The sequence below is a fragment of the Neofelis nebulosa genome, chromosome 12 (assembly GCF_028018385.1).
Source record: "Neofelis nebulosa isolate mNeoNeb1 chromosome 12, mNeoNeb1.pri, whole genome shotgun sequence".
Taxonomy (NCBI): Eukaryota; Metazoa; Chordata; class Mammalia; order Carnivora; family Felidae; genus Neofelis; species Neofelis nebulosa.
Window position 1 is genome coordinate 81,320,494 of NC_080793.1, and position 12,672 is coordinate 81,333,165.

At 43.4% G+C, this 12,672-nt stretch overlaps 1 protein-coding gene across 3 annotated transcripts in view; it reads left to right on the plus strand.

Annotated features, from left to right (window-relative positions):
* The window catches only part of CEMIP2 (cell migration inducing hyaluronidase 2), an 86,367-nt gene that overhangs the window by 25,112 nt on the left and 48,583 nt on the right, over positions 1–12,672 (plus strand). For all 3 annotated transcript variants that reach the window (XM_058695707.1, XM_058695706.1, XM_058695708.1), the window contains exons 3-5: positions 499–639; positions 1,096–1,657; positions 7,485–7,654. In XM_058695707.1, the coding sequence (XP_058551690.1) occupies positions 499–639; positions 1,096–1,657; positions 7,485–7,654 (873 nt within the window). The remainder of the gene's footprint in view (positions 1–498; positions 640–1,095; positions 1,658–7,484; positions 7,655–12,672) is intronic.

The window sequence follows — 12,672 nt, forward strand, 5'->3', positions numbered from 1 at the left end:
GTATTAGCTGCTGCCTCTGGGGTGATAGAGGTGCTTTTATCGCCTATGCTATTCTTCACTGTGCACAGGGAACTTGGGAAGACCTGGTAGACCTATTAGCAGTTTCCAATTTTTACTTACCAGTATGTTGTGAATACTGGTTTTCTAAAACACCTTCCTAGTGTAGGTCTGAGAGCAATTCACAGTTTTGTTTTGTATTGTTCATTTATTTCCAGAGTCGATGATTCAGAGGAACTCCTTGTTTACCTTGTAGAGTTTGACCCAAACCAGATGATAGTGACTTAGTTTCATGGTGAAACTTTTTGAATGTGTTGAAGTAGAGGCTTTGACATATCTGCTGGGTGAAACGGGATGGGATTTCCATCCTTACAGCAGGAAGTTAAAACAGGTCCGCCCATCCCTTGCAAATTGCCGTAAATGATAGTAGAACTTGGATCTGGCTAAAAGCATTCGTGAATTTTGTTGCATTGATGGCTACTGATGTTGCATTGCTTGTAGAGAATTGCCCAGATCAAAACCCACGTCTCAGGAACTGGGATCCAGGACAAGACTCTGCCAAGCAAGTTGTTATCAAGGAGGGAGATATGTTCCGTCTGACGTCAGATGCCACGGTGAATTCTGTAGTCATTCAGGATGGAGGTAAAGAAAGGTCCCTGCCTATGGTAGCTGTGAGGTTACCCCTTCCTTTGATGTTTTTAAATTTTTTTTTAAATGTTTATTTTTGACACAGAGAGAGAGACAGAGCATGAGCAGGGGGGGTGGGGGGGCAGGGGGACAACAGAGAGAGAGGGAGACACAGAATCGGAAGCAGGCTCCAGGCTCTGAGCTGTCAGCAGAGAGCCCGATGCGGGGCTCAAACTCACAGACCGCGAGATCATGACCTGAGCCGAAGTCGGACGCTCAGCTGACTGAGCCACCCAGGTGCCCCAAAACAGGCTTAATTTTCTAAACAGACTCGTAATGAATTTTTTTCCCCAACTCAATTGCAGAAGAGTTTTCCTAATCCTGCAGTAACTGCCTTAAAGTAAACTCTATTTCTCTGTATCCCAGAGAGATGTTTCAGAGGTTGGCTTACACTAGTGTTGTTCCTTGCAGGATTGCTTGTATTTGGGGATGATAAAGATGGATCCAGAAATATTACTTTGAGGACTCGTTACATCCTGATCAAGGATGGTGGGGCGCTTCATATTGGAGCAGAAAAATGCCGCTATAAATCCAAAGCGACAATTGCCTTGTATGGCAAGTCAGATGAAGGTGAAAGTATGCCAACATTTGGCAAAAAATTTATTGGTGTGGAAGCTGGCGGGACACTGGAGATCCACGGGGCGCAGACAGTATCGTGGACGTTGTTGGCAAGAACTCTGCATTCCTCGGGCTTGACCTTTGGGTCGTATGCCTTTGAAAAGGACTTTTCTAGAGGCCTCAATGTGAGGATCATCGACCAAGACACGGCCAAAATTTTGGAAAGTGAGAAGTTTGATACCCACGAATACCACAATGAGAGTAGACGGCTTCAGGAACTTCTGAGAATCCAGGATCCAGGCCGGATTGTTGCTATCGCCGTTGGAGATTCGGCAGCCAAGAGCCTCTTACAAGGAACCATACAAATGATCCAGGACCGGCTGGGAAGTAAGCTCATCCAGGGACTGGGCTACAGGTGGGCATACCTTTTACTTTCCTTCCCAGCTATGCGTTCGAGTCTGTTATCTGTGTGACAGGAGAGGGGGGTGGAGAAAGGGACACATCACTCCATAGACTGTCTCCAGTCGTCAGAATGGCAGCTACCGTTTCCAGGTCTGGTTACCTCGTGCTGTGAAACGACGGGATGGAGGACGGGACGCTGGTTAGCAAAGCTCTCTTCTTGGCTTTGGTTTACGAAGCACTTTGTGAACCGTAGCACCAGGCTTGTGAAAAGTTAGGTACGGAAATGTGGTACTGAGAACTTGGCAGGCAGTTCAAGGCCAGTTTACTTCCCCTCTTTCATTACCTTTTGAAAACCACATGAAACTCAGGCTCGTTGGGGCCCCGATCCCACGCTGAGGTGTGAAAGTTATCTGAAAAGCCTGTGGAACACGCACGGTTTTCTGTTTCTTTTTCTGGACTCCTCCGCACGCTGGTTTGAGTCCGTCGGCTTGATTGGCGCAGGCCTGTGGAGCCCTGGCACGTGTGAGGGAGCAACAAGCTGGAGGGGCCTGGAAGCCCATCCGTGAGCAGTATTCATTTCTCCTGCCGATGGCTCTCGTGCCGTGCTCTGGTTACCGTGACTTCCTAACGCAGCCCTGAGTCTGGGGGAAGTAGCTGGCTCCGCTTTCAATTCAAAAAACGGAAGTTTTAATCCTGCTTACTGTTCTTAGTGAAGTTGGAGAGTATCTGCTGTGAAAAGTTAAGAGGACTTTAAAACTCACATGTTGACATGATCTGGTTATTTTTTCCTTGGATGGTTGAGTGATATAGTTATTATTTTCCTTTGATTGGGTGTTGGAATGGGATATTATCTGTAGAATTTCTAGAGAAAGTTAAAGAAGACGAAATTAAAGAAGAAAAGTGTGTGTAATGCTTTTTAAAAACAACTTAACGCTTATTTATTTATTTAAATATGAAATTTATTGTCAAATTGGTTTCCATACAACACCCAGTGCTCATCCCCACAGGTGCCCTCCTCAATACCCATCACCCACTTTCCCCTCCCTTCCACCCCCCATCAACCGTCAGTTTATTTATTTTTGAGAGAGAGAAAGTGAGCATGCGTGAGCGGGATAGGGGCAGAGAGAATACCAAGCAGACTCCGTGCCTAGAGCAGTGCCTGGTGTGGGGCTTGATCCTGTGACCCTGGGATCATGACCTGAGCCGATATGAAGAGTCGAATGCTCAACCCCAGCATCCCTGGTGCCCCTGTAATGCTTTTTAAATCCCTTTTATTCACCCAGGGAATATTGAGATGCCGAGTACTGGGTACCCACAGTTGCTTAGATGAAAGAACACAGCCTCAGAGCCCTCGTTCAATCCAGTGGAGAAACACACCAAACTAGACAGTGAGACCCTTGCTGACAGGCTGTAATGGGAGCATAAAATAGAGGGAGCCCCCAGATCGGCCTGGGGAATCTGGGGAGTCTTCCCAAAGGTGAGACACCTGAGAGGAGTGTAGGAGGATGCTATGTAGGCAGTGGGAGGTGGAGAAGAGCAGGAGACGGGTTTTTTAAAAAATTATGATTTTAAATATAATACACATGCAGAAAAGTGCCAAAAAACAGGAATGCAGAGTTTAATGACTTATCACAATGTGATACCTGGATAGCCACCCACCAGGTCAGAAATAGAACAACTGCCAGTGGCCTGGCAGTGCCCTTGCTGTTTCCTCCTTTTCACCAATCACTCTCTCTGTTCACCAAAGGTCACCATGCATCTGAATTTGTGGAGAATATGAAAGTTTAGGTTTGCCTCTTTCTGGACTTCATATAATATATATTAAAAAAATTTTTTTTAATGCTTATTTATTTTTGAGAGAGAGAGAGACACAGAGCATGAGCAGGGGAGGGGCAGAGAGAGGAGACACAGAATCGGAAGCAGGCTCCAGGCTCTGAGCTGTCAGCACAGAGCCCAGCCTGGGCCTTGGACCCACAAACCATGAGATCATGACCCAAGCTGAAGTCGTATGCCCATTGACTGAGCCACCCAAATGCCCCAATATATATATATATATTTTAATTTGTTTATTTATTTTGAGAGATGGAGAGAAAGAGAGAGCAGGGGAGGGCAGAGAGAAGAGACAGAGAATCCCAAGCAGGTTCCGAGATGTCAGTGCAGAGCCCAATGCTGGGCTCAATCCGACGAACCGTGAGATCGTGACCTGAGCCAAAGTCAAGAGTCAGACACTCAACAGACTCAGCCACCTAGGTGCCCCTGGACTTCATACAAATGCAAGCAGACAATGTATCATCTTCTGCATCTGGCTTCTTTGCTCAACTCTATGTTCCTGAGTGTTATGTATGCCTGTACTACAGTGTATTCACTGCTGGACATCTGGGAGGTTTTCCAGCCTCCCAGAGGCTGTTGAACCTCTGCGATAAAAAGTGCTTCTCCAAATGTTCTTTTATCCATCTCTTGAAACCCATGTGTATATATTTCTGTAACTTCTAGACCTAGCAGTGGAAACATGATCTTTTGCAAAGTTAGACACCTGCTTGTTTCATTACCCATTAATGCCAGGATGACAACTTCTGTTTCTTTACTCCATTGTTTCTCTGGATTTGTGTGGTCATTAGCTATGAATATTGCATTTGACCTTTTTTTGTTTCCTTTCCCTCCTGGTTTCTAAATTCCCCTTAAAATAGTGCTGCTGATTTGACAGAGGGATTTGGGTTGTGATCCTTTGCCAGTGTTCCATTGCTTTGACATTATCTCCAATGCACATAAGCATACGCCTTTAAAGATAATGTTCTGGTGCGCTGAAATTTTCCTCAAGTGGAGGAGGGAAGTAGGAGTGTTTTGGAGATAATGTCAGTAGAATAGAGCATTGTTTTATAGTTGCTGAGGCAGTTCTGGTGAATAAAGGGAGTCTCTGATATTTCTTCTTTCACATAGGAGATAATAAGTTGAAACATTCTGCATTTGATTCCTTGTGCAGTGTCAAGGAATATAAATAGAGCTATAAAGCATAGTCAGCTGAAAAGTAGCTAATCCATGCCAGGGCAGGTGTGGAATTTATAAGGATGTAGGCATGCTTTGGTTGACTTTTATCTGTGAGTAGCCAGCCATCTGTCTGACATAGATTACATTACACACACACACACACACACACACACACACACACACACACACACACACATTTTCACCCCCCGGCCCCCAGAGTAGGAAATTGACATTTTTCTTTCTGTGTTTTAAACCTGGAGTCTTAAGGCACATTTTTTGGCTTTTTGTCTTTGTTCTTTTTTTATTTTGGCCACAAGTCTGAGCAAGTCCCTGGAATGTTTATTACAGAAACAAAATGAAATTAAATGGAATTTTCAAACACAGTTGCTTTCAACAAAGAGATGTAAAAATGTAAATCTGTTGGAGAGTGATTATACAACTTGGATTTAAGCCTATTAAGACACCAGTAACCTATTGGTTCTCAGTTTTGCACTCCTGAGATTTTTATTTTTAATTTTTAAATGTTTAAGGGGCACCTGGGTGGCTCATCAGTTAAGCATCCGACTTCGGCTCAGGTCATGATCTCAAGGTTTGTGGCTTTGAGCCCTGCATCGGGCTCTGTGCTGACAGCTCAAGGGCCTGGAGCCTGCTTCGGATTCTGTGTCTCCCTCTCTCTCTGGTTCTCTCCTGCTCATGCTCTGTGTCTTTGTCTCTCAAAAATAATAAATAAACATTAAAAAAAATTTAAATGTTTATTCATTTTTAAAGGAGAGAGAGACAAGTGTGAGTAGGGGAGGGGCAGAGAGATTGGGAGACAGAATCCGGAGCAGGCTCCAGGCTCTGAGCTGTGAGCACAGAGCCCAACGTGGGGCTTGAACCCACAAGCTGTGAGATCATGACCTGAGCCAAAGTCGGACGCCCAACTCACTGAGCCACCCAGGGGCCCCTGCACTCCTGAAATTTTTAAAAATCCCATGCCCAGGGCCCACCTAGAAATTTTTACATCAGAATCTCTGAAGGATGGGCCCCTCCACCCCCTACTCCCCGCCAGGCATTTGATGTGCAGTCAGGGTTGGTGACTAACTCAGGGGTTCCCAATGTGGTCCCCAGACCAGCAGCTTTAACATCACCTTGGCACTTGATAGAAATGCAAATTCTTGAGGGATGCCCGGGTGGCTCAGTCAGTAGAGCTTCTGGCTTTGGCTTAGGTCATGATCTCATGGTTCATGAATTTGAGCCCTCCATCAGGCTCCCTGCTTTCAGCTCAGAGCCTGCTTCCAATCCTCTTATCTTCCTCTCTCTCTGTCCTTCCACAGCTTGCACTCTCCCCGTCTCTCAAAAATAAACAAACATTAAAAAAAAAAAAAAAAAAGAAAGAAATGCAAATGCTCTGGCCCAACCCCAAGCAATCTGAGAGTGGGGCCTGGCAATCTGGTTTGACACACTCCGGGTGTTCTGATGCACATCAAAGTGTGAGAACCATTCTCCAACTTAGTGTTTCTCAAGTCTGGTTGCACATCCCAATCGCCTGGGAAACTTTAACAAACCTAATAAGGCCACGCCCCACCTGGAGAGATGATGATGTCATCAGTCTGGGCTGGGTCTGAGCATGGATGGACTCGTAAATCTCCCAGGTGCCTCTATTATGCAGCCAGATTTGAGAATATTGCCGAGAGTTCAAAAGACAGCAGGCGATACTCATTTTATTGTTCATTTTTCTTTTCTGTCTTTTTGAAGTTTTCATTTAAATTCCAGTTAGTTATCATTCAGTGTAATATTAGCTTCAGGTGCACAATATAGTGATTCTGCACTTCCATACATTACCCAGCAGTGCTCATCACCGTAAGTGTGCTGTTTAATCCCAATCATTGATTTCACTCATCCCCCCACCCACCTCCCTCTGGTAATCATCAGTTCATTCTCGGTAGTTAAGAGTCTGTCTCTTGGCGTGCCTCTCTCTAGTTTTTCCCCTATGTTCGTTTTGTTTTTCAAATTCCACATATGAGTGAAATCATATGATATTTGTCTTTCTTTAACTGACTTATTTCACTTAGCATAATACTCTCTAGGGGCATCTAGAGTTCAATTGGTTGAGTGTCCCACTTTTGATTTTGGCCCAGATCATGGTCCCAAGGTTGTCCAATTGAGCCCAGTGTTGGGCTCTGCGCTGAGTGCGGAGCCTACTTAAGATTCTGTCTCTCCTTCTGCCCCTCTCCCCTGCTCACGCATGTGCACACTCTCTCTCTAAAAAATAAAAATAAATAAATAAATAAGCAAACAAAACTCTTTAAAAAATACTCTCTAGGTCCATCCGTGTCATTGCAAATGCCAAAATTTCATTCTTTTTAATGACTGAGTAATATTCCATTGTGTGTTTGTGTGTGTGTGTGTGTGTGTGTGTGTACATATACATATATACCAAATCTTTATCCATTCATCAGTCATTAGACAGCTGGGCTGTTTCCGTAATATGGCTGTTGTAGATAATGCTGCGATAAATATCAGGGTGCCTGCGATACACATTTTAAAAGAAGGGAAATACATGGGTTTGTGCCCAGAATGATGTGTCAAATGGGTGTGTATTGAGGAGGGAAGACAGTGATTAATCTTAGTGTCAGTCGTTGGTATTTCACCTGTTACAGAGCTAGACAAACAAGGATTTAAAGTCCAGGTGCATTTCCTTCTGTGAAGTCGGTTACTTCAGTCAAGGTTTAGACTTACAACCTCATGGTAAAAGAAGTAGAGGGATTGATACAAATGAAATACAAGCATTTAACAGCACCTGACATAACACGTGTGTCAGGGATCTGGACTGGTACCATGACAAATAAGGCTCGTGGTGTTTTTCCTTCTAGGCAAGCATGGGCTTTGGTTGGTGTCATTGATGGTGGAAGTGCTTCTTGCAATGAATCTGTGAGGAACTATGAAAATCACAGCAGTGGAGGGAAGGCTCTTGCCCAAAGAGAATTTTATACTGTGGATGGTCAGAAGTTCACTGTGACGGCTTACAGTGAATGGATTGAAGGTAAGCAAGTACAGTTTAGACTAAGACATTGGTAAGTATTGTGAAAGACTGTTTGGGTTTGGTTTTTGGTTTTTAGGTGGTATTGTATTCGAAGGACAGTCTGATTAGGTTTCTCAACTGACTGAAGATGAAACCTATGGTTTCCCTACTGTGTTTGATCAAGAACTCAAGAGTTCTCGCTGGATGGGAGAACGCCCTGTTCTAGTGCTCCACTCCCACCTGGACTTTGTTCTTGATTCTTGAGTCATAAGGTGTGGTTAACCATTGGAAATGGATTTGTTGGGGCGCCTGGGTGACTCAGTCAGTTAGCATCCAAAGTCTTGATTTCAGCTCAAGTCATGATCCCACGGTTTATGAGATCGAGCCCCATGTTGGGCTCTGCACTGACAGTGCGGAGCCTGCTTGGGATTCTCTCTCTTCTTCGCTCTCTGCCTCTCCCTACCTCTCTCTCTCTCTCTCTCTCTCTCTTTCAAAATAAATAAATAAGTAAACATTAAAAACAAACAAAAAGAAATGGATTTGTCTTCTGGATTTGGTACCAGTTGGACCAATCTAAATGTGACAGGGTGAGCTGCCTTTGGTTGTGCTCTGTGACAATGAACGTGATTTTGTACTTTGGATCTTCTCTTCATGTAGACATGTCAACAAATATTACTTTTAGACACAGGCTGTACAAATGAACCTCCCGTTTCCTTAGCAGTTATTCCTTGATGATCCAACTAATACGTATGTCTTAAAATTGATCAGAAAACACAGAAAAGTACAAAGTAAAAATTAAGCTTTAATCCTGTCATTCAGAGATGATTATTTTTGTGCACATAATCTAGTAATTTTTATCTTGTATATATTTTCTTCTCTAGTGTTCATTTTGTTTTAACCTGTTTCCCTCTCTTTAAATAACATTTTATTCAGTTATCTTAAGTCTTTACATTTTCTTTAACATGATTTATATTTGAATCCACCTTTTAGAAGAAGTATAATTTATTAAATAATGCCTAGCACTGGGTGTTTTGGGTACTCCTGACTTGTTTCTTTAAGGATGTTTATTTACTGGGGCTCCTGGGTGGCTCAGTCGGTTGAGTGTTTGACTTTGGCTCAGGTCATGATCTCCCGGTTTGCGAGTTCGAGCCCTGTGTCCGACTCTGTGCTGACAGCTCAGAGCCTGGAGCCTGCTTCGGATTCAGTGTCTCCCCTCCCCCCCGTCTGTCCCTCAAAAGTAAACATTAAAAAAAAAAAGGGTGTTTACTTACCTATGTCGCTGCCAGATTTTTTGGCGCCCAGTATGGATTGGCAGCCTCTTGTACTTGCCCTCCGCCTTTCTTTTCCAACCAAATAGTATGCCGAAATTAACATGACATGAGTAATTCGGAAGTGCATTATTACCCATAAAGGTTTATTTTAGGGCTCACGCCTCTGTTTCGAGCAGCAATGTAGCAAAATGTTTACTTAGATGGATTTCTGCAGACAGAATGCCTGGGTTCATCATCCAGCTCTTTCCCTTATTGTGTGACTTTAACTTCCTAATCTTCGGTTTCCTCATCTCAAAAGTGGGGATAATAAGAGAAACGACCACATAGGGCCGCTGTGAATATCACGATGTGAAGGATGTGAAGTTCTTCACACAGCGTGCATAGTTAGCCTACGGTGGTAGCTCTTTTAACGTTGATCCATACATGACTTGGGTTATAACCATGTATCTTGTATCTTTGTAATTAAAGGGAGAAAGTCTTTTGCTCTAAAATAAACAGGTAAATAGAGTTCCTGGTATGTAACAGAGACTTTGACATGTTGCTTCTCAGCGGCCTTCCGGGTCTGGGGTGAGGAAATGGTAGCTGTTATGGATGATGATGCAAGAATCGAGCCTCAGCTTTCTGCCTCCAAGACTACTTTTCTTTTTCTTTTTTAAGCTTATTTATTTATTTCAAGACAGAGAGAGAGAGCGGGGAGGGGCAGAGAGAGGGAGAGAGGGAGAGAGGGATCCCAAGCAGGCTCCCCAATGTCAGCATGGAGCCCGATGTGGGGCTTGATTCCACAAACCATGAGATCATGACCTGAGCCCAAACCAAGAGTCAGACGCTTAACCGACTGAGCCACCCAGGTGCCCCAAGACTACTGCTTTCTACCCCATCATGGTTGCCTCCGGCAAAAAGCATAGGTGGATGAGAAGCATTTCTTAGCAAGAATTTGAACCTGCATGAAGGGTTTAGTGGAAACGCTTCCAGTGAGAGTTCATGCAGAGGATAATTACTGACAAACCTCGAGTCAACATTTCCTCTGTGGAAAATTTTGTTTTCGTTTCCACATTCTCAGTGACTACTCATTTCTGGAAGAGGGTACATTCTAGCTATCGTAGGATATTGAGGCCCATGTTTGCAATGACTCTTACTTTCTGGAAGAGGTGGAAATTCTCTCCAGGAAGCAAGAAGGATGAGCATATTTCCTCCCTTATTTCCAATTCACTCGTGTTAATGGGAGGAAATCTTAGGCAGGATTTTCATCTAAAGCTAGGAAAAAGTGAGAAATTATTGAATAATGCAGATCTTTCCCATCTAACTTTCTGACTTTTTTCTTTAAAAACAAATTCTAATGATCTTCTAAGTTGAAACGGATTTGTCTAACAGTCCTCTTTTTTAGAAAGCGTTTTTTAAAATTTTGTGTGAAAAAAAGTAATGTTTCTTAGTTGTTTTTTAGATAAATTTTGGGGGGTAAAATCTGAAAATTTGGTCAGTGATAATCATTGTTGTTGAGCTTCTTAATTGTCTTCGTGTTTACCCTGCCTATTGGGATTCTTGGAAAGGCAGAATAATAAAGAAGTTAGGAAACTGGGCTCTGGAGTTAAATGAGCATTCATTTGTGGGCTGTACCATTTTTTTTAGCTGTTCTCCAGACTCCCTGACTTCTTTCAGATTTTTTCATCTTTAGTACACAAAATGGTTTCTGCCTCTCAAAGTTGTTTATTTTTATTTTTAATTTTTTTCAAGTAGGCTCTATGCCCAGTGTGGGGCTTGAACTCATGACTCTGATCAGGAGTTGCATGCTGTATTGACTGAGCCAGCCAGCTACCCCTCTCAAAGTTGTTTTGATGAAAGGTTTTTTTTTTAAATAATTTTTTAAATGTTTCTTTATTTTTGAGAGAGAGAAACAGAGTGTGATGGGGGAGGGACAGAGAGAGGGAGACATAGAATCCTAAGCAGGCTCCAGGCTCTGAGCTGTCAGCACAGAGCATGATCCAGGGCTCAAACTCACAGACCACGAGATCTTGACCCAAGCTAAAGTCAGATGCTTAACCAACTGAGCCACCCAGGCGCCCCAATAAAAGGTTATTTATTATGCGAGTGCAGTCCCAGCGACTATCGGCTGTCGTTATTAGAGTCATTATTACTATTTTTATTTAGACCAAATTACTTTATAGGCTTTAGTATCTGGATGCAAGAAACATATAAAAAAGAAAGCTACTTTACATTTTTTAAGGTACTTTTCTTTTGGTACTTTGCAAAAACAAATGCATGGTATGTTGGCATCTCAAGGAACAGAATCTAAGACTTGTTACGGCCAGGTTGTATCAGGAGAGCTGGCTCAAGATTGTAAGGATGTCTGTAGTATTCCTTGTGCCCTGCCCGAATGTCCCTCTTTTTGATTCCTCTAACTTGAGTAAATAAATGTGTTTCTTCACTCCTGTCATTGACCCATGGTGTCAATATCTTAAAGTAGCCCCCGAATAGTGTTGTGGTTAACTGGAAGGATGGTTGCGGAGTACAGATACGAGTGCACAGATACCTTTGCAATGCGCTGTTTTTCCTTCTCCACCAGTCGCATGCAGTGGCTTGCATCTAGTGTGTATACATTTGCATTAAATCGACCTTTGGTTTATGGCAGATTTTATCACAGATGCTTTAGAGCCAGGAAATGCTTCTACACTTGGTTGCATGTAAAAGAGTAAGTTAAGATGTTGGATCAACTTTTCAGGTTTTGTCTGCCTAATTGGGAGTCAACTTTGAGTTTTAAAAGGAGGTATTAGGAGAGATCAGTGATTAGTAGTCCCTGGGTTCTGTAGACTGCATAGTTGATATAGTCACAGGGAAGGAGCCAAGTTGGACAGGGGATCTATCATGTGACCTCTGGGGGACATTGCAGGTCATAGTGGGAATGTTCATCCCTTCAGCAAAAATCTTTGAGTTTGCAAGAGGAGTGAATACACAGGTGGACGGACTCTGCTGCCTTCACAGATGTACCTTCCAAAGAAGGGAGCTATTCTTCCATTGGAAAGGTATGGATAACACCAGAGGGAGCACTAGAATAAGGATACTGGAGAAAGAGGTTGCTTCCAGCAAGGATGTTTGGGAAGTCTTTAAAGATTAGTCTGATCTCGGGGCACCTGACTGGCTCAGTCGGTTGAGCTTGTGGCTCTTGATCTTGGGGTTGTGAGTTCGAGCCCCACATTGGGTGGAGGTTACTTAAATAAACTTAAAGAAAAAAAAGGAAAAAGATTTGCATGACTTCTGTAAGATGGATAGTATCTTGGTTGGTGAATTAAGAGTGGAAGGACGCTGTAACTGAAGAATGAAGCTTGAGCAAAGGCACAGAAAAGAGAGATTGCCAGAGGCAAGCTTTTATTCTTTTTTTTTAATGTTTATGTTTTGGGAGAGAGAGAGAGAGAGAGAGAGAGAGAGAGAGAGAGTGAGCAGGAGAGGAGCAGAGAGAGAGGGAGACACTGAATCCGAAGCAGGCTCCAGGCTCTGAGCTGTCAGCACAAAGCCCGATGCTGGGCTCGAACTCGTGAACTGCGAGATCATGACCTGAGCTGAAACCAAGAGTTGGGCGCTTAACCGACTGAGCCACCCAGACACCCCAGTTTTAGCACTGAGTTGAAGTATAGCAAAAGATCTGGGGATCGAGACGCTTCTGCAAAATTATAAAAGAAATGGTACCGAAACGTGACATTTTCTGTCTCATCATGGTTCGGGGTGCTGGGGCTCTCTACCCTGGAAGCCAGGGATGTACATGTTCATCTTTTTTTT